This window comes from Salvelinus namaycush, chromosome 38, assembly GCF_016432855.1.
Source record: "Salvelinus namaycush isolate Seneca chromosome 38, SaNama_1.0, whole genome shotgun sequence".
In the NCBI taxonomy this organism is placed as follows: Eukaryota; Metazoa; Chordata; class Actinopteri; order Salmoniformes; family Salmonidae; genus Salvelinus; species Salvelinus namaycush.
The window spans coordinates 2,197,501-2,220,513 of NC_052344.1; the positions used below are offsets into that span (position 1 = coordinate 2,197,501).

The 23,013-nt window shown below is 45.9% G+C and overlaps 1 protein-coding gene across 3 annotated transcripts in view; it reads right to left on the minus strand.

Moving 5' to 3' along the window:
* Positions 1–23,013, minus strand: part of LOC120032327 (TBC1 domain family member 22B-like) — a 169,146-nt gene that overhangs the window by 63,892 nt on the left and 82,241 nt on the right. For all 3 annotated transcript variants that reach the window (XM_038978371.1, XM_038978372.1, XM_038978370.1), the window contains 2 exons: positions 21,442–21,548; positions 282–357 (listed from right to left, as the gene is read on the minus strand). In XM_038978371.1, the coding sequence (XP_038834299.1) occupies positions 282–357; positions 21,442–21,548 (183 nt within the window). The remainder of the gene's footprint in view (positions 1–281; positions 358–21,441; positions 21,549–23,013) is intronic.

Below are 23,013 nucleotides of genomic sequence, written 5' to 3' on the forward strand. Positions count from 1 at the left end.
GAGAGAGAGCGAGAGGGATAGGACCATGGGAGAGGACAGGAGAGAGAGAGCGAGAGGGATAGGACCATGGGAGAGGACAGGAGAGAGAGAGCGAGAGGACAGGAGAGAGAGAGCGAGAGGACAGGAGAGAGAGAGAGGGATAGGATCACAGGAGAGAGAGAGGGATAGGATCACAGGAGGACAGGAGAGAGAGAGCGAGAGGACCATGGGAGAGGACAGGAGAGAGAGAGGGATAGGATCACAAGAGAGGACAGGAAAGAGAGAGAGGAGACGAAGCTCACCATCGATCCTGCTGACCAACTTCTCCAGAGCCTTGACATTCCTTTGGATCCCCGGCTGGGCAAATGTGTAGTTGTCCTTGATAAGAAAGAGAAAGAGCGAGAGAGAGCGAGAGAGACATGAATTTCACAGCAAGGTGAGGCCTGACTTATGATGATGGCCGCACAATTATCCATTTTACTTAAAAACAGAGACAAGTTTGTTGTCTCAAACTGCTGCTTCAAAAACGCTCATCTACTTCAGTAAAGAAAAAGAGGATTTGTCTGAGGAATAGTAATGACGACAGCTGAACAAACAACTGTGTATACCAGCTGAGGGACACTGACACACAGTCTCATTCAAGGGTGAGCAACTACCAACCACAGCTCGTGATCACCCTGTGGTCATTTCGAAGAGAAAGGGAGGTCACACACAGAGACACAGAGAGAAGGTGAGAAATCAGGAGGTGAGCTGTCCTCTCAACCACTAAACACAAGCAGACAGGAGATTAAACGCAACATTTACAGACTAAATGCAAATATCAGCAGCAGGGCTTGAAGGGGGACTGAACTCATGGATTTTTCATCCATTATCATCCTCCTCATTACTACATTTGACTGTTTTGGGACTAGAATGTATGTTTAGTTCCTCTAAGTACTGAGACCATTATACATGCAATGTCCCCTTTAGTCACAGTATGAATAGATGACAGGTCTTGAAGAGGTAGTGATGTCTCCTTATAGCATAGTGAAGAGGGTATCCATCTAACGGGCACGTGTAAGATCAGCTTTAAAGAACTCCATTTAGAGAGTGCTTATGGGTCTGCTAACACCATAGGCGAACAGTAATTGGAAATTGAAAAGTCTCTTTTGTTTGAGGTTTGTCCTAACGTACAAACTGCCATTGGAAGTGGACTTTACATAGTGGAGCGAGTCACGTTCATTTGACATTTGCAGACAAGCTCAGTTTTTAATCCTAATGTACATTTAAGTAATAGAATCAGTTCTTATTTGATTACGGCCTTCGGGGACGAAAAGCAACAACCTCACAACAGGCCTTGGATCTAGCCTGCATTTACGAAACTATAAATGATTCAATCATAGGCTGAGTCTCTAAGTTTAAGTTATTACAAACGTGTGTGTGTGTGTATGTGTGTCTGCGTGACTGCATTCGGAGCCATGGGAAGTACTATGAGGGAGTGTGGCTATGCTGCTGATGTGTTGCACTTGTAGAGAGAGCTGCAAGGACAAGGTGAGAGAGAGAGAGAGAGAGGGAGCGACAGAGGGAGGGGGAGCGAGACAGAGCGACAGAGGGAGGGAGAGAGCGAGCGAGGGAGAGAGCGAGCGAGGGAGAGAGCGAGCGAGGGAGACAGCGAGCGAGGGAGACAGCGAGCGAGGGAGACAGCGAGCGAGGGAGGCTGACAGCGAGCGAGGGAGGGTGACAGCGAGCGAGGGAGGGTGACAGCGAGCGAGGGAGGGTGACAGCGAGCGAGGGAGGGTGACAGCGAGCGAGGGAGGGTGACAGCGAGCGAGGGAGGGTGACAGCGAGCGAGGGAGGGTGACAGCGAGCGAGGGAGGGTGACAGCGAGCGAGGGAGGGTGACAGCGAGCGAGGGAGGGTGACAGCGAGGAGGGTGACAGCGAGCGAGGGAGGGAGAGAGCGAGCGAGGGAGGGTGACAGCGAGCGAGGGAGGGTGACAGCGAGCGAGGGTGGGTGACAGCGAGCGAGGGTGGGTGACAGCGAGCGAGGGTGGGTGACAGCGAGCGAGGGAGGGTGACAGCGAGCGAGGGAGGGTGACAGCGAGCGAGGGAGGGAGACAGCGAGCGAGGGAGGGAGACAGCGAGCGAGGGAGGGAGACAGCGAGCGAGGGAGGGAGACAGCGAGCGAGGGAGGGAGACAGCGAGCGAGGGAGGGAGACAGCGAGCGAGGGAGGGAGACAGCGAGCGAGGGAGGGAGACAGCGAGCGAGGGAGGGAGACAGCGAGCGAGGGAGGGAGACAGCGAGCGAGGGAGGGAGACAGCGAGCGAGGGAGGGAGACAGCGAGCGAGGGAGGGTGACAGCGAGCGAGGGAGGGAGACAGCGAGCGAGGGAGGGAGACAGCGAGCGAGGGAGGGTGACAGCGAGCGAGGGAGGGAGACAGCGAGCGAGGGAGGGAGACAGCGAGCGAGGGAGGGAGACAGCGAGCGAGGGAGGGAGACAGCGAGCGAGGGAGGGAGACAGCGAGCGAGGGAGGGAGACAGCGAGCGAGGGAGGGAGACAGCGAGCGAGGGAGGGAGACAGCGAGCGAGGGAGGGAGACAGCGAGCGAGGGAGGGAGACAGCGAGCGAGGGAGACAGCGAGCGAGGGAGGGAGACAGCGAGCGAGGGAGGGAGACAGCGAGCGAGGGAGGGAGACAGCGAGCGAGGGAGGGAGACAGCGAGCGAGGGAGGGAGACAGCGAGCGAGGGAGAGAGAGAGCGAGGGAGAGAGAGCGAGGGAGAGAGCGAGGGAGGGAGCGAGGGAGGGAGGGAGATAGGGAGGGAGCGAGCGAGGGCGACAGATGGGGGAGCGAGCAGGGGGAGCGAGGGAGACACGGGGGGGAGCGAGGGAGACACGGGGGGGAGCGAGGGAGACACGGGGGGGAGCGAGGGAGACACGGGGGGGAGCGAGGGAGACACGGGGGGGAGCGAGGGAGACACGGGGGGGAGCGAGGGAGACACGGGGGGAGCGAGGGAGACACCGGGGGGAGCGAGGGAGACACGGGGGGAGCGAGGGAGACAGAGGGGTGAGCGAGCGACACGGGGTGAGCGAACAACACAGGGGGTTAGCGAGCGAGCGAAACAGAGGGGGCGAGCAAGAAACAGGGGGGGAGCGAGACACAGGGGGGGAGCGAGACACAGGGGGGGAGCGAGACACAGGGGGGGAGCGAGACACAGAGCAACAGAGGGAGAGAGAGAGAGAGCGACAGAGGGAGCGAGAGACATTAACCGATAAACAATTGCTGCCCGACCTTCAGGCTCAACTGTGCATCCTGCAGTGAGCGTTCTGGTGCCTGAGTGTTGTGGTCATGAATACAGGAGTGGCTCTGGATACAACACACTGCTGACAGAGGGGGAGCGAGAGGGAGAAACCTTGGCCTACCATCACCTCTCCCTTCCCTGTGACCTCCCAGTGCTACTGTACAGCCCAGCTATAAGCAGCTACTTCCAGAAAATAATACACTATGCCGAATATGACAAGGATTCCGCGTAGGCTGACACAGAGAACGGATATTTCAACGGCTGACATGGATTCAGAAGTACACAGCAGTACCGGGGTCAAGGCATTTTCAGCCATCCTCGCTCCCGAGTGTTACCTCTACTCCTCATCCAAGTCCAATCAACAGGAGTCAGTCCATTCTCCTATAGTGGAGCTCCAGGACCGGACCAGTGAGTGTTCTGAACCCCTCAGTTCAATACAGTGAGATCATATCTGGTTTGATGGGCTTTATTAGAGAGGGTAGGGATTGAGACTTTCTGGCTCCATCTGCACACGTGCAGTAGCCATGTCCTCAGGTCAACAGACCATAATATGCTGCCCAGGCACAGCTGGTCTCCCAGGTTACTGCTCTCCCTCCGCACCCTTCATCTCTCTCATTCCCTCTTTCTCTGTGCCTAAATGCAATTATGAGAGAGTTGGCCAGTTTGAAGCATGCATTAAGACGAACCCAGAGCCCACAGGCACCGATAATTACATCAGCTTTAAGATCCCTTGCTTTAATGAACTAGCTACTGTACCTCTCTCTCTGGTCCACTGGGCAACGCTGCTCCGTGCAGGGAATCGTGAATAGGAGGGGGGGGGGGGGGGGGGGGGGATATTTTTTTCCCTTACGGACACATTCTCAAACTCTTCAACATCTGCAAATTATCCCGACATCAAAGTGTCACCAACAAAAAGGTCAACAATAGCCATTTGGCAAATGCACCCTACGGCATTTATTTTCCACGTGTACTGTATATAACACTTTTCGGCAGTGCTCAAAGCATGCTACATTCCGAGAGCCGCATTTACTTTTCAACTCAAAGCAATGAGCCCAAATCAGTCCTCCATGACAACAAAATCATTAACAACAGAGTAGGCTAATAAGTCCTTCGTTTTTGGGTTATGCTCAGGTAAAAAAATTGGGCTAATCTATAATTCCATATTTCCAAGTCCTATTCTTGAAGACCAACAGGTATTCAATTAATTGGAACGACTGGACTTTGGTTTATAATGTAAAGAAATGGCCGGATTGTATTATTATTTGTAGAATAAAGCAATGGGTTAGTAGAAGCCTACAAAACCAACCCGTAAAGTAAAATGCAACATCCATTTATGGCCAGCTAAGTAAACTCTAAACACTGATTTTTCCTGCAATAGATGTTCAAATCAGTAATATTATTTTTTGTCTTCTTCTAATGCCTCTTAAGGGGAATGTAATCTAAAAGTAATCAGATTACATTACCGAGTGTGGGTAATCCAAAAGATAATTTACTGATTACAATTGAGGACAGGTAACTTGTAACTTGTAACTGTAACGGATTATATTTAGAAAGTAACCTACCCAACCCTGAGGCTAAGCATGTTTAACACCTGGCCTACTGCAGAGCACTAGAGAAGAAGGGAGTGAGGCCACAGTGCAAGTGTTATGGTTCACTTAACCTGACCTATAGCACTCAGATGACACCCTGTGATCTAGACTGACAGAGGTCAGTATGAACACTGTGTGATGCTGTCTCTCATATCTGCTTCTCTCGCCCCACCTCTACCTCGCCTCCCTCTCTCTCTATCCCTCCTTCTTCCTCTCTCTCCCTCCCTTTCTCGCTCCCCATCTCTCCACAAAGCCACAGCTCTAGACGGTCTGTGATAAAGTATTTGACTCTAGCGTTGATCCTCTGAGGCAATGGCAGGACATCGCCACATTCCACACTTTGTTCTTCTCTCTTTTCTTTTCTCGCTGTTCTGTTATTCTCACCTAGAAACTGAGCCATCGGGCCACTGTCTGTCTCTGTCACGTCTCTGCCCTCACCAACAATGACAACTATTCCCCCTTTTCATCCCAGGAATGACAAGAATCTCACGATCGATGCAAGCCCAATGATGTTCTCAGGGCTGCCATTTCTTCCCCTGTCTATTCTGTTCGTGGCCAAACAATGTAGGACACAATCTTTGATGACCGAGGCTATTTATTGTGTGTGTCGGCGCCAATCAACAAAGTGAACAACAACAGAGGACAACAGGAGAAAGTGTGCCTGTCTGTCTGTCACTGGAGGCGTCTGTTACAGAGATGACAGCTGCAGATAACCCTGAGTCACAATGGACCTGCTGAACACCGGGCTGTACACACACACCCATACAAACACACAGGGGGGCGTGTTGAGGAGGACAAAGCCCTATTGAAGCACCTCCAACATGTACTCCATCTATCTCTCCCTCTGCTTACTGGCGGATAGCTCTGTGTGTGTGAGTGTGTGTGTGTGTGTGTGTGTTCAGGGATAAGCTGGCTCCTCACTGAGGGAACAATCAGCAATCATGGGCTTATCGGAGAAACATTTCCCTCACACTGAGAACCTGTCCTCTCCTCCCCCCTACATTCCCCTGCCTCTCTAATTCTAGGACTCATTGATTGGGAGTGCTCTGACATATTTTAACAGGGTCTGCGAGGCACTTAAATGCGCATGTGAATTGGGGGTCTTATAGTTTGAGTATGTGTTGGATGTGTCAGAGAAAGTAATGAATAGAGCGAGAGCGTGAGTGTCGGCGTTGTGTGTGTGTGTGTGTCAGAAACAAGGAGAATAAGAGTGCCGGGCCTCTCTATCAGCTGTGTGATTGAGTAGCTCGCAGAGCTACAAAAGGAGGCATCCAGCCGTCAATAAAAAGGTAGGGGAGAGAGCCGTAGTCGGACAGAATAACTCCCTCTTCCCCCTGCCTCCCCAGGTCCCCATCCCTCCCTCCCAGTCTCATTCCATTCTTCCAGTCTCTCCCGCCTCCCCCTCCATGTCTCCCCCCTGCTTGCCTGTCACCCTCCCTCTGCCTGAGTATCCCTTCCAATGTTTCTCCTTTACATCCCCATTGTTTCATTCTCCTCTCTCCAGGGCTCAAATCAAAATGTGTTTTTTTGGCATCAATGCCTTCTGGAACATGTGAACTTTCATGTGCCTTAAATTCAAACTTGTATGCCATCTGTAAGTAGGAATAAAAGTGTTAAATTACGAGTCCAGCTGGTTTAGCCAAAGTAATAAACAACAACCTTCCCGCTAGCCATGATTGGCTGAGATAATGAGTGGGCTGGACAAGTCCGAGAGATGAGTTTGGATTGGTCTGCAATATATAGCACGCTTCTTTCTATTTGAGCTGGTCAGTATGTCTAGGTAATCCTGTCTAACGAGGTATTTAAAAAAATATATATATTGTGTATTAAAACTGCAGAAGTGTTGCTCTCCACGTTCTGGAGGAGTTTTCAAAGCAGTGGAAGTGACATCACGAGTTGGGATTATGGTTCATTGTTGACCTAGTTAGCTGAGTGTGCCAGAGAGCGCAGAATAACTGATGAATTTACGAATGCTCAAAACCTGGTGAATATGGCCGTGTCAGTAAACATCAGTAAACTCGTCGGCCAGAGCGTCCGGTGTGCGCTCTGAACGCGAAACGCTCGGTATTTATGAACGGACAATCTGACAGCACAGTTGCAGTCACCAACGCTCTGGATAACATAACAGCTCTGCTAGGGCGGGCAATGTTCAGAGAGCTGTTCCCTCTCACTTAGATGTCTGGAAGTAGCTAGCAAGTTAGCTTGGGTGCTTGACTGCTGTTGTTAATACGAATCCTTAAAGAGATGGGTGGGGCTAAAGCTTAAGAGGGTGTGAATGATGCTGAATGGGTGTAGACATAGAAGGGCTATCCAACAGTACAGTAGTACCAAAACATTCCAAGGTCATTTTCTCAAAAGTGAATTTACAAGTTTAGCAAAATTACTTTCCCATTGTTCCTCAACTGTAGTGTACAATAGCCGGACTATTTGCATTGTGTGCCCCCCCCCCAACCCCTCGTTCACGCTGCTGCTACTCTCTGTTTATCATATATGCAAAGTCACTAACTATACATTCATGTACATACTACCTCAATTGGCCCGACCAACCAGTGCACCCGCACATTGGCTAACCGGACTATCTGCATTGTGTCCCACCACCCGCCAACCCCTCTTTTACACCACTGCTACTCTCTGTTCATCATATATGCATAGTCACTTTAACCATATCAACATGTACATACTACCTCAATCAGCCTGACTAACCGGTGTCTGTATGTAGCCTCGCTACTGTATATAGCCTGTCTTTTAACTGTTGTTTTATTTCTTTACTTACTTATTGTTCACCTAATACCTTTTTTGCACTATTGGTTAGAGCCTGTAAGTAAGCTTTTCATTACAAGAATCATGAGGATAATTTACCTTTCTGTTGAACCAAATCATGGTTTTAGCCTCCTAGTGTAAAAACGTGTCAACATTTTTCTTGCACAAGCAAGTCAAAGGGTCGCAAAATGTGACTGACCGGCTCAAATCGATCTTGTGTAGCAACATTTGAAATGGTGATTTTTACATTGGATAAAAGTAGACTCAGAGCTACAGAATGGTTTATCATCAAATCGAAGTTTATTTGTCATGTGCGCTGAATACAACAGGTGTAGACCTTACAGTGAAAATGTCTGCCTGCCCCTGTACCTTTTTCGCTGGGTCCTGCTGCTGTGTTGAGCGAGCTACTCTCTCCTTACCCAGGAAAAAGTGGTTCTGATTGTATAACATTTTAAAATGCAATAACGGGGAAAACACAGCGATCCTGTTGTCACAGTTAAGGAGGTTCTCAGCTTTCTGTACTTAAAAAAAAATCTACTCTCAATTTTGAGCTCAATAGCAACTATTTTACAACCAAGGCTTTGAATTACAGAGCGAGAGAAATGCGCATTGGCCATTGCGATTGCATAGGCCTCACTGGGCAGTAGGCTACAACTGCAACAGTTTATGGAGATTACATTAACTTTTAGGCTAATACATGGCTACTAGTGTATACATGGCTACTTACAGTATATTTAGAGTCATTTTAACAGTAAAATGTAACAGCCTAATTGTCTACCCACAATGCATGACAATCACTGGATTAGGTTGCACATTAGAATGAATGTGAATATATATAAATGTACAACTGAATTAGAGGTCGACCGATTATGATTTTTCAACGCCGATACCGATTATTGGAGGACCAAAAAAGCCGATACCGATTAATCGGACAATTTTTTTAATGTATTTGTAAACAATTACAGCAATAGTGAATGAACACTTATTTTAACTTAATATAATACATCAATAAAATCAATTTAGCCTCAAATAAATAATGAAACATGTTCAATTTGGTTTAAATAATGCAAAAACAAAGTGTTGGAGAAGAAAGTAAAAGTGCAATACGTGCCATGTAAGAAAGCTAACGTTTAAGTTCCTTGCTCAGAACATGAGAACATATGAAAGCTGGTGGTTCCTTTTAACATGAGTCTTCAATATTCCCAGGTAAGAAGTTTTAGGTTGTAGTTATTATAGGAATTATAGGACTATTTCTCTCTATACCATCTGTATTTCATTAACCTTTGACTATTGGATGTTCTTATAGGCACTTTAGTATTGCCAGTGTAACAGTATAGCTTCCGTCCCTCTCCTCGATCCTACCTGGGCTCAAACCAGGAACACATTGACAACAGCCACCCTCGAAGCAGCGTTACCCATGCAGAGCAAGGGGAACAACTACTCCAAGTCTCAGAGCGAGTGACGTTTGAAACACTATTAGCGCGCACCCCGCTAACTAGCTAGCCATTTCACATCAGTTACACCAGCCTAATCTCGGGAGTTGATAGGCTTGAAGTCATAAACAGAGCAATGCTTGACGCACAACGAAGAGCTGCTGGCAAAACGCAGGAAAGTGCTGTTTGAATGAATGCTTACGAGCCTGCTGCTGCCTACCACCGCTCAGTCAGACTGCTCTATCAAATCATAGACTTAGTTATAACATAATAACACACAGAAATACGAGCCTTAGCTCATTAATATGGTCGAATCCGGAAACTATCATCTCGAAAACAAGACGTTTATTCTTTCAGTGAAATACGGAACCGTTCCCTATTTTATCTAATAGGTGGCATCCATCAGTCTAAATATTCCTGTTACATTGCACAACCTTCAATGTTATGTCATAATTACGTAGAATTCTGGCAACTTAGGCGGCCCAAACTGTTGCATATACACTGACTCTGCGTGCAATGAACGCAAGAGTCAGTTAATATTGCCTGCTAACCTGGATTTCTTTTAGCTAAATATGCAGGTTTAAAAATATATACGTCTGTGTATTGATTTTAAGAAAGGCATTGATGTTTATGGTTAGGTACACATTGGAGCAACGATACGCACCGCATCGATTATATGCAACGCAGGACACGCTAGATACAGTAGTAATTTTATCAACCATGTGTAGTTAACTAGAGATTATGATTGATTGTTTTTTAAAAGATACGTTTAATGCTAGCTAGCAACTTACCTTGGCTTACTGCATTCGCGTAACAGGCAGGCTCCTCGTGGAGTGCAATGTAATCAGGTGGTTAGAGCGTTGGACTAGTTAACTGTAAGGTTGCAAGATTGAATCCCCCGAGCTGACAAGGTAAAAATCTGTCGTCCTGCCCCTGAACGAGGCAGTTAACCCACTGTTCCTAGGCCGCCATTGAAAATAAGAATGTGTTCTTAACTGACTTGCCTAGTTAAATAAAGATTAAATAAAGATGTAAAAAAATAATAGTCCAAATCGGTGTCCAAAAATACCGATTTCCGATTGTTATGAAAACTTGAAATCGGCCCTAATTAAATCGGCCATTCCGATTAATCGGTCGACCTTTAAACTGAATACCATCTTAGTAGTCTATTACACTTTTTAACAAAGTACTAACTTATTAAGACGCTACAATTTTGTTCTATCATGTGACGCCTCGAAGCAAAATTGGTGCGACCAAATTATGGACTGGTGCCACCAACTGAAAATGCTCGTCTGGAGCCTTGCTTTCCCTGGCTCTCCCTCAACTCTCATTCTATTCCCTCTCTCCCTGGCTCTCCTCCCTCTCTCCATGTCTCCCCCACCTCCCTCCTGGGCACAGATGAATGCATCTAATTGGCAGGGCTGCGCAAGGGTGAGATATTCCCCCAAACAGAGACTGGCATTACCCAGCCCTGGGCTCCAACCACAGCCACCCCCACACAGAGGCACACCATACACACAGGAGCAAGCTGAACCGGGCAGAAGCTATGAGTCATGGTCCTGTTTAAACATCCCAGAGGAGTAATACCAGGATAGAAACCCACTGCAACTCTCACTACATCACCTCAACACTGACTGCACCAGCAGGAGGCACCAGCAGGCGGCACCAGCCTCCCACAGCAGGGACCCTAGCTCACAGCTAAACCAGCAGAAAGTCAAGTGTGTGTGTGTGGTCTCTCCAGTTGCTTGTGAGACAGACATTACACAAACCTTGCTCTTAATCCAGCCATCTACCTACGTCAGGGATGGGCAACTGGCGGCCCGCAGCCCCCCTTTTGAAGGCTCTCGGATCAATTCTCCCCAGTCGGGGTCTCAACTGTTGCCAGAGAATGTTATGTTCATTTCTCTACCATAAACCCCCTCCAACGTGTAACCACAACAGCCCAGGACCTCCACATCCTGATTCTTCACCTGTGGGATCATCTGAGACCAGTCAACTGGACAGCTGATGAAACTGCGGGTTTGCACCTAAAAATAATTTCTGCACAAACTGTCAGAAACCATCTCACGGAAGCTCATCTGCCTGCTTGTCATCCTCACCAGGGTCTTGACCTGACTGCAGCTCGGCTTCATAACCAACGTGCGGAAAAATGCTCACCATCGATGGCTACTTGAACACTGGAGAAGTGTGCTCTTCACAGATGAATCCCGGCTTCAACTGTATCGGGCAGAAAGTGTGTATGGCGTCATGTGGGCGAGCGGTTTGCTGGTTCAACGTTGTGAACAGAATGCCCCACGGTGGCGGTGGGGTTATGGTATGGGCAGACATAAGCTACCGACAACGAACACAATTGCATTTTATCGATGGCAATTTGAATGCAAAGAGATACCGTGACGAGATCCTGAGGCCCATTGTCGCGCCATTCATCATTCACCATTACCTCATGTTTCAGCATGACAACACATGTCGCAAGGATCTGTACACAATTCCTGGAAGCTGAAAATGTCCCAGTTCTTCCATGGCCTGCATACCCACCAAACATGTCACCCATTGAGCATGTTTGGGATGCTCTGGATCAACGTGTACGACAGCGTGTTCCAGTTCCCGCCTATATCCTGCAACTTCGTAAATCCATTGAAGAGGAGTGGGACATTCCATAGGCCACAATCAATAGCCTGATCAACTACATGTGAAGGAGATGTGTCGCGCTGCATGAGGCAAGTGGTAGTCACACCAGATAATGACTGGTTTTCTGATCCACGCACCTATTTTTTTTAAGGTATTTGTAACGTAACAGATGCTTAGATTATAGCCTAACGAATTTATTTCAATTGACTGATTTCCATATATGAACTTGAACTCAGTAAAATCTTGGAAATTGTTGCATGTTGCGTTTATATTTTTGTTCAGTATAGTTTAGCGGCCAGCTATCTAAATTTAACATGGTCAAATTACCGGCCGTGGGTCCCCATTAATGTTAGTCAGTCTCATTTAGTAAATATTTTTTGGACTATTTTCTTAAAACTGCACTGTTGGTTAAGGGATTGTAAGTAAGCATGTCATAGTAAGGTCTACACGTTGTATTCGGCGCAAGTAACAAATAAAATTGGACTCGATTTTTTATTTAAAGTGATTGTATGGTTAGTGACGTTTTTCAATACTTTTTAATGTATGTAGCTACTTTCTAAGTAAATAAACTCAGCAAAAAAAGAAACGTCCTCTCACTGTCAACTGCGATTATTTTCAGCAAACTTAACATGTGTAAATATTTGTACGAACATAACAAGATTCAAACACTGAGACAAAAACTGAACAAGTTCCACAGTAATGTGACTAACAGAAATTGAATAATGTGTCCCTGAACAAAGGGGGGAGTCAAAATCAAAAGTAACAGTCAGTATCTGGTGTTGCCACCAGTTGCATTAAGTACTGCAGTGCATCTCCTCCTCATGGACTGCACCAGATTTGCCAGTTCTTGCTGTGAGATGTTACCCCACTCTTCCACCAAGTCACCTGCAAGTTCCCTGACATTTCTGGGGGGAATGGCCCTAGCCCTCACCCTCCGATCCAACAGGTCCCAGACGTGCTCAATGGGATTGAGATCCGGGCTCTTCGCTGGCCATGGCAGAACACTGACATTCCTGTCTTGCAGGAAATCATGCACAGAACGAGCAGTACGGCTGGTGGCATTGTCATGCCGGAGGGTCATGTCATGGATGAGCCTGCAGGAAGGGTACCACATGAGGGAGGAGGATGTCTTCCCTGTAATGCACAGCATTGAGATTGCCTGCAATGACAACAAAATCAGTCCAATGATGCTGTGACACACCGCCTCAGACCATGCAGGACCCTCTACCAAATCGATCACGCTCTAGCGTACAGGCCTCGGTGTAACGCTCATTCCTTTGACGATCAACGCAAAACCGACCATCACTCCTGGTGAAACAAAACCGAGACTCGTCAGTGAAGAGCACTTTTTACCAGTCCTGTCTGGTCCAGCGACGGTGGTTTTGTGCCCATAGGCGACGTTGTTGCCAGTGATGTCTGGTGAGGACCTGCCTTACAACAGGCCTACAAGCCCTCATTCCAGCCTCTCTCAGCCTATTGAGGACAGTCTGAGCACTGATGGAGGGATTGTGCGTTCCTGGTGTAACTCGGGCAGTTGCTGTTGCCATCCTGTACCTGTCCCGCAGGTGTTATGTTCGGATGTACCGATCCTGTGCAGATGTTTTTACACGTGGTCTGCCACTGCGAGGACGATCAGCTGTCCGTTCTGTCTCCCTGTAGCGCTGTCTTAAGCGTCTCACAGTACGAACATTGTAATTTATTGCCCTGTTCACATCTGCAGTCCTCATGCCTGCTTGCAGCATGCCTAAGGCACGTTCCCGCAGATGAGCAGGGACCCTGAGCATCTTTCTTTTGGTGTTTTTCCAGAGTCAGTAGAAAGGCCTCTTTAGTGTCCTAAGTTTTCATAACTGTGACCTTAATTGCCTATCGGCTGTTAGTGTCTTACCCACCTTTCCACAGGTGCATGTTCATTAATTGTTTATGGGTCATTGAACAAGCATGGGAAACAGTGTTTAAAAACCCTCTACAATGAATATCTGTGAAGTTATTTGGATTTTTACGAATTATCTTTGAAAGACAGGGTCCTGAAAAAGGGACGTTTAGCAATACATTAGGAGATAAAGAAGTCAGGTTCTTCAGTTCACCTGTAACATAACTTCACATTATGAAGCTTACCTTAGTTCCCCTGTTGAGCCAGTCATGTTTATTTGTAAATAGCACAATGGGAGAAAGCAGGAGAAGGTGAGTTCAGCTGTGTATTGACAGGAGTTGTCAACAGTGTTTTTTTGTTTCAATAGAGTGATCAGGGGCATGCAACTATTCCTTCACAGAAAATGCATTAGAGTAACACATTCGGCAGAAAATAGCTTCACTTTCATCAGATGACAACAGAAGCCCAACGTTATTTGGCTGGCAGCCACACAAGTTAATGAGCTTATGATGAAAAAGCAAGGTCTTTATTTGCAAAAATGATGCATGGCCATCCTATTTCTAATATTTATCATACAAAGAAGGTAGCCAGATACATTTCCTAATGTTTTGTTTAAAGTGAAGTTCATATTACCCGGAGAAAAGTGGTCTGGCTACACCATGAAAAGTACTGGAGAAAAGTAGCTAGACATCAGTCAGAGCGCTATCTGCTGATAGAACGCCGGTTGGTGCACGAATTCTCATCCTAGTGAAGCGCAACTGAAGCACAACGTGTGTGTGATGCTGAGCAGAAATTACAAGAAGTAGAATTTTTTTAAAGCAGAAAGATATTTATTTTTGCGTTTTATCTTTCTTACCTGCATGAAAAACACATAATTCTGCATTAACTAGCAAGTTAAACTTAGGGGGTCACGTTATCTGAGTAAGTGGCTGAATTAATAAGGTGAAGGAGCATCATATTGTGTTAGCTTTCTGCCGTGTTTCAGGAATCAAAGCCCATTGGATGAGTTATCTGGATAGCTGCCACTGCTATCTTGATTTCCTTGCGTTTTTTTCTCCTCTCCGTTCTCAGACCCCCCCTTCTTCAAGCAGAGCAGGCAGGCCGATGCCCTAGCGACTACAGACTCCACACAGACGCAGCATGCTGCTCCAGAGCCAGTAATATTCTTCCTTCAGACAAGTATGCGTCAAAACTTTGTTCATTTGCAATGTTTCTTGGTCACATTCGCTTGTAAATGTCTAAACTCACCAAAAATGACATTTGGTGCTCCTGCCTATCTATCTATCTATCTATCTATACATACACACACATATACACACACATATATATATACACATATATACACACACATAAATATATATATATATATATATATACACACACATACATATATATACACACACACACAAATATATATATACACACACACACACACACATATATATATATATATATATATATACACACACACACACACACACACACACATATATATATATATTAGTCGTGGCCAAAGGTTTTGAGAATCACACAAATATACATTTTCACATGGTCTGCTGCCTCAGCGTGTTTAGATATTTTTGTCAGATGTTACTATGGAATTCTGAAGTATAATTACAAGCATTTCATAAGTGTCAAAGGCTTTTATTGACAATTACATGAAGTTGATGCAAAGAGTCAATATTTGCAGTGTTGACCCTCCTTTTCCAAGACCTCTGCAATCCGCCCTGGCATGCTGTCAATTAACTTCTGGGCCACATCCTAACTGACGGCAGGCCATTCTTGCATAATCAATGCTTGGAGTTTGTGGCTTTTTGTTTGTCCATCCGCCTCTTGAGGATTGACCACAAGTTCTCAATGGGATTAAGGTCTGGGGAGTTTCCTGGCCATGGACCCAAAATATCGATGTTCTGTTCCCCGAGCCACTTAGTTATCACTTTTGCCTTATGGCAAGGTGCTCCATCATGCTGGAAAAGGCATTGTTCGTCACCAAACTGTTCCTGGATGGTTGGGAGAAGTTGTTCTCGGAGGATGTGTTGGTACCATTCTTTATTCATGGCTGTGTTCTTAGGCAAAATTGTGAGTGAGCCCACTCCCTTGGCTGAGAAGTAACCCCACACATGAATGGTCTCAGGATGCTTTACTGTTGGCATGACACAGGACTGATGGTAGCGCTCAACTTGTCTTCTCCGGACAAGCTTTTTTCCGGATACCCCAAACAATCGAAAAGGGGATTCATCAGAGAAAATGACTTTACCTCAGTCCTCAGCAGTCCAATCCCTGTGCCTTTTGCAGAATATCAGTCATTCCCTGATGTTTATCCTGGAGAGAAGTGGCCTCTATGCTGCCCTTCTTGACACCAGGCAATCCTCCAAAAGTCTTCGCCTCACTGTGCGTGCAGATGCACTCACAGCTGCCTGCTGCCATTCCTGAGCAAGCTCTGTACTGGTGGTGCCCCGATCCCGCAGCTGAATCAACTTTAGGAGAAGGTTCTGGCGCTTGCTGGACTTTCTTGGGTACCCTGAAGCCTTCTTCACAACAATTGAACCGCTCTCCTTGAAGTTCTTGATTCGATAAATGGTTGATTTAGGTGCAATCTTACTGGCAGCAATATCCTTGCCTGTGAAGCCCTTTTTGTGCAAAGCAATGATGACGACACGTGTTTCCTTGCAGGTAACCATGGTTGACAGAGGAAGAACAATGATTCCAAGCACCACCCTCCTTTTGAAGCTTCCAGTCTGTTATTCAAACTCAATCAGCATGACAGAGTGATCTCCAGCCTGTCCTCGTCAACACACACCTGTGTTAGTGAGAGAATCACTGACATGATGATGTCAGCTGGTCCTTTTGTGGCAGAGCTGAAATGTTTTTTGGAGGGATTCAGTGTGTGTGAGTGAGTGAGTGAGAGAGAGGTATAACTTAATGAGCTGGATTGCCTGTCTTTCCAATTCTTTATTTTCGTTTGCGCTCGTTAGCATATTTAGCTAGCAGCCACCATGGAAATGTGCTATTACTTGTGTATTAAGCCATTAATACCGTAAATCCCTGGATGAGAGAAGGACGGTATGAAGACATGAAAATCTGGATACCGCCCAACCCTGGTGTGTGGGCTAGCTAGCCAGTGTTTAACATCTTTGTATGTTTGTGTGTCTGTCTGCATCTAGTTAAGTAGCGCAGCAGTGACTGGAAAAATTGTAAACAGTTCATCCAGACAGACAAGAAGATTTCTGAAAGCCTGAGAACAGAAGAAAATGGCACTTGAAATGCCACCAATTTTACACAACCATGTAAAACTAGATGCCAATATTAGTTGTATAACACAACAGAAAAGCTACATAAAAAAGAAGGCCATTGTAACGACAAGTAACCTAGTTGCTGGAAAATCATTTAAGTTCCATTTCAAGCTCAAACAGAAGAATTTATTAATATAATACAGAAAGAAAAGTATTTTCTATTCCAGATCTGATAATACTCTCACAGTGGCTTTCACAGTGTTTTATACCATCAATCTCTAGGGACTCTGAGGTAAATGCTTCCAATTTCCTTCTCTGTTAAGTTGGCTATAGAGCCCGTTAAAAATAGGCTAAATAAACAAGTGGCTCATTAATATCACTGAAGGCGTTTCAGCAACAAGGCCCCATAAGGGATCTATTTATTTAGGAGAATTAATAAAAGCGTGCTTCGGCTCCTTTGTCCCGGCGTAAATGCTACTACATTCTGTCGACAGCAGCAGTTCCTAAAGGAGCGCCGGAGAGAGGGTGTGTGTGTGTGTGTGTGTGTGGTTCCTGTGACCTTGTCTCTATCTAATTATGTGTGTGTGGCAGAGGGGGGGTAGGGGCACATCGTTTTGGCCCTAATTGTTTCTCAACTATTTTTAAGGGGCCAAACACCTCCAGCACCTTAATTAGCTAGTTTGTGATCCATCCTGTCCCAGCTGTAAACCTATTCTCTCTAATACCCACTACTACCATATCCACAGAGACGACAGGAAGTGGAGGGGTTAAATAGCAGAGGAGTGGGGGTCTGGAAAGCCATTAACCTCTTTGTGTGCGGGTGTTTTATAGGGTGCTTTTAAAGGATGTATGTCGGTTCTTTCGTCTTGATACTGAATAAAATGACATGATCAATTCCAAGATAAAATCCTAGTGTGTAGGTGAGTGCACTTGACTGAGCACCTTAATTGGTCTTTTGGTCAAATAAACACCTTCCACTAAAAGACTCCTAACTCTGATAACCAGCTTCACAAGCAAGCTTCATGGCCCCTTCGCTCACTAAGAGAGCTGCTCACCTCTCTGACACCATACGTCTTTTTACAGATCACCCAGCTGCGCTAATCAGAGACGGGGTCTCCCAGGGCCCAGCGCAGGGGTCCGAGGTCAGCGTTAATCAGACAGCAGCGTGGTGCTGTGTCCCGCTTCGGCGAATCACAGGGGTTTAGGCTGCACCGCTCACATGTCAGTCATCAAAACACAACAGCTGGTGATCGCTCACCTCTTCTCTTCGTGTGTGTGTGTGTGTGTGTGTGTGTGTGTGTGTGTGTGTGTGTGTGTGTACCCACAGCTGTGAGAGTTAAACTGTGTGTGTGCATGTGTGTACCAGTGTGTGTCTGGTACACTCCTCATGGGACTCTCTCTGCCTCTCTACAGTGTGTGTCTGGTACACTCCTCACGGGACTCACTCTACAGTGTGTGTGGTGTGTGTGTGTGTGTCAGTCGTTGATTGAGTTAAATACAAAGAGCCTCTAGGGAGCAGAATCAAAGCCTGTAAAGTCTCTCTCCGTTTGTCTCCACGGCTAATGCTTTCAACAAAAACAGCGGGGATTAAGGTAAGGCACGTTTGCTTCCACACAGGTCATTGTGACATGTAAACTGCATCGCGTGGTGCGGGAGACCAATAGAAGAACAGCTAAACAGAAGATGGGGGTTAGCTAGCTAGTCTCATGCTTGGTTCTGTTGCATGCTGGTGCAGAATGAAAGAGAATTATGATACGCATTGAGTATTGTACATTGCTATATAAAACACACTAACAGACACCCGCATGAGCAATCAACCGTCCCTGGTGATTTAATTTGATGTTTTTGTGGTGATCTGCCTTCAGGGCAGAAAGCTGTAGAAAGCCGTCTGAAAGCTGGATGTTTATTGTGAACTTTACTAGAGAGAGTTTTTAGGAAACCAAGATTTCAATAATAACATCTGCTTCCTGAAACTAGGAGCAAGGCCATCCAGTGGTGTCAGCCTGATTGAGGCTGCATCGCAAATGGCACCCTATTCGGTATATAGTGCACTTCTTGGTCAAAGGTAGTGCACTATGTAGGGACTAGGGTGCCACATGAGACGCAGCCTGAGTGTTGTTAGCCATCCTTTGTATTTTCCTTGAATGTCCAAAGATTTGGGTCCAAACAGCAATTTGCTGTTTTCCATGCTACAAAATGTTGTTTCCTGCTTAATACCTATTATGATATGTTCATCACGATCTTATGATCTTATGAGATTTAAGACTGCTACGGCGTCAGATAATCTTCAGAGTAAGCCTTCCTTTCTACTGCAACAAGCAGAGGCTCAGTTCAGCTCCCGCCCACAAATGCCGACCAACAGTCCCCTGTGTCTCTCTCATACACAGACACAGTCCCACACACCTCTAAACAGTGTGAAAGCGAAGTATGAATGTTCCCGGGTTACAACTGGGTACTGTGAAGTTGTGAAGAAAATCATAAGTGCCTGTGAGAATCAGCTTTGTACACACAAATGACTGCGGTAATTAGGGACAAAACAGCACAAAAAAGGTTGTCTGGCTGGGAGTGCATCCTAATGTACTGCTGCCTCAAGAGTGGTGAGTCACCAGCATACAAATGGCCCTCTCTGGAGTAGAGTGAGACTGGAGTGGAGGAGAGGAGAGACCGCCATCTGAATGACAGATACAAAGAGCACAGGAAAGACGATGAGAGAAGTAAGTGCGGTGAGCGAGGTGAGAGGAGCGGGAGAAAATGCGAGAGCAGGAGAGAGAGCGAGAGAAAACGAGAGATACAGTATGTAGATGATTGCCATTCTGTAGCCCGAGGGACATCCCATTAATCCCCTATAGTATATACATTGTATATAACTTAAAACCAATAAATTGTGCAACCATCCTCCATGTACATTATGCTGTTAATTTATTAGCCATTCTTCGTTTTTCATCTTATTTTTATTTACTAAAACGTAAATCGATCGTAGACGACACAACAAAACAGCATTGTTTTACCTGTATAGATGATTATTTGTACTAATATCACTACTCAAATGAACTGTATTTCATTCTTTTTAATGAGAAAACCCCCTAAAATAAAAATACCCGCTTCAAAAAATACGAGAGTAAAAATGGTCTTCCTCTATAGAAATAGGTCCTGCCTCTCGCTAAGTAGTAGAAAGCAGATGATTCAGTCAACGTTCCTATCGGTCCTGGACTATGGCCACATCATCTATATGAACGCAGCTGCCACTTCATTAAAACCGTTAGATGCAGTTTATCATAGAGCATTGCACTTTCTTACGGGCGACAATTTTAGTAGTCATCACTGCAGTCTCTACCAGACAGTTGGTTGGCCCTCTGTGATGTCACGTAGGTTACATTGCACAATACATTGCTATGTTTTCATTTATAAAGCCCTTTAACCTTAAGTCCCACTGTACCTAACAGCATTACTAGACTTTAGACATAATGTTACCACACCCCATCTCGGGGATGGCTAACTCTGGAAACTCCTTTGGTCTCTACTGAGTTAGGTAAATCCACTTTTAGTTGTCTTGCACCTTATTTGTGGAACAATCTTCAAAATGTTCTTAAATGTGATATTTTGGTGCCTCTAAGTGAATTCAGAAAACTGATTGAGGACCTTATTACTGATGAATGTGTTTGTTTTTTTAGGAACGTGTTTTTCTTCTTGCATTTTGTATTTTCTGTAATGTATGTAATTCAGGGCTCATCTGTAAAAGAGACCTTGGTCTCAGGATGACTCCTTGATCAAATAAAGGTTAAATAAATAAATCAAACTATTCTCCTTGCATTGTAATGTATTTACTGAAATGCTGTACCACTACACTGCTTTGGCAATATCTACAAATTGTATTTTATGCCAAAAAAGCAATCTGAATTTGATCGAGTGCGAGAGAGCGAACGAAAGACAGAAAGAGAGCACTAGTTGAAGTAAATCAAACCCTCTTTCCGCACCCTGGTGTAATTACACAACATTTCATCCCTAGCGAGTGTTTAGGAAAAAAACAGCGAGACCAAACGGTGGCAGTGGGCACCACCTGGGAACCGCGCCGGGGCGTGTGGCTAGCAGCAGCAATCCGCTCTGAACACGCCGCTGAATGGCTGTATGGATGCTGTAGCCTTGCCACCTACCTGCCTTCTTCCACTGCCTAGCTACCTCTGTGTATGGGGCCATTTACATCAAGGCCAAACACACTCGAGTGCTCACACACGGTCACACACACGGCTCGGATGTGGTTATGGCTGTAAATCAATAAGCGACAAAGAGAGAGAGAGAAAGTGAGGAGGCGGCGGAACAGTTCCCTGGGTGATACGCTCAACGCCGGCCGCCACAGGGCTGACGTGTAAAAAGGCTGTATCTGGCTACGGTACAGTGCAGAGAGAGAATATTCATCATTCACACACTCTAATTCTGAAGAGATGGAACAGAGGGGGAAAGTGGGACGGCGCGGCTAACCTACACACAGGGGACTCCACTGTGACTAAACCTGTGTGTTTTCATCTGTGTGGCCAATTCAACACACACACACAGGGAACTACTACACCCCATACACCTAAAAATACACACACCTAACCCGTTCTCTCCTGGGGAGGTGGTACACATACACACAGGCACACAGTGAATGGAAACAGCGGAAAGGAGAATTAATGTACCTGAATGCCGTCCAACAATTTGCTCATGCACCAGAAACTGTCTGCCTCGATGTTTCGCAAAGCCTCCTCCTGCAAGCTGGACACGTCAAAATTCTCCACCTCCTCCTCTGTAGAGAGAGAGAGAGAGAGAGAGAGAGAGAGAGAGAGAGAAACAGAGACAGAGACAGAGACAGAGACAGAGACAGAAAGAGAGAAAGAGAGAAAGAGAGAAAGAGAGAAAGAGAGAAAGAGAGAGGGAGAGAGGGAGAGAGGGAGAGAGAGAGAGAGAGAGAGAGAGAGAGAGAGAGAGAGAGAGAGAGAGAGAGAGAGAGAATTAGGTCTACCAGCATCACAGCAGGGGCCTTGTATTAAACAGAAAAGAAAAGAGGGATGGAGAGATGTTCTTGAGGAGAGCCTGAGGAGTCCTTGATGAAGTGTAGGGGTACAGAATGTTATTATCAGAGCTTCAGAGAGAGCCTCTCTAACAGCACCTGTTTCCAACACGTCGATTTACTCTCCACACTCATTCACACATACATTACTTACATTATGCAGACTGTTTGTTCTTACTACATCGACAACCAGTCAATCAACTACATCTACTCTCCACACTCATTCAAACGTACGGCACTAATCTATATTCTCGTGCCATCTTACCCTTTCAGCATGTTTTCTGCACATAGACCTATCACTTAAACCGTGCATTATATCTTTGGAGATTGTAGATGGCTATCAAAAGCCAATGAAATACAGTACAGATTATGAAGCCCATTCGTGGGTTAAGTGTATCAACACCTGAATGACAGTTGGAACCATTTACCCCTCCACTATGAAATCGACTATGGATCCAGTCTCTGTCCGTTCGTTTTTATAGACTAGGGTTGAATGGCTGGAACCTGGTTAGCGAGATTTATGCTCAAAACCACTCCTTTTTCCCGGGATAAATAAGTGAGAAACCAGTAAATTATAATAAATGATTTATATGAACAGCATAGCGTGAAATGGAACTGTTAAATTATACGTGATGTCTAAATCTGGCTTTGCTACGGCCTCTGCATGAAGAATCAAGGCTCGGGGTTGGGGACAGACAGCCCATCTCAGTATGGGGCGCAGTTCACAATGCATGTAGACCTATCATCTCATCATGGTAACTTTTTTTTTCTTGTGACAGGTAGGCCTACATATGCTACAGTAATATAAAGACTGAAAGCGCGTCTATTTCACCCATCTCCATCTGGCTTTCGAGGATCCCCTTCTTTTTAAACAGCCTATCACTCGAATACCGTAGCTTAAATCAGTGCATGTGTGAGCTCTCTCTCTCTCTCCCCCCAACTCCATGCAAATTGCATCCAAAATAGATAATCCTGTTCTAGATTGATATATAGCCCTATATATAGATGTCCTAGACTACCTCTACCAGGTATTAAATTCAATGCAGTATTAGCCTTATATTTAGCTAATTAATGATGGGTTATGCATAATAAGCTTCTAACTTATAGCCTCTGTCTCATGTGCAATACACAAGCACCTGTGCTTCGCTGGCCTCTCATTGAAAAAGACTCCTTAGCTCTTGGAGTCCCATGCAGGAAAAGC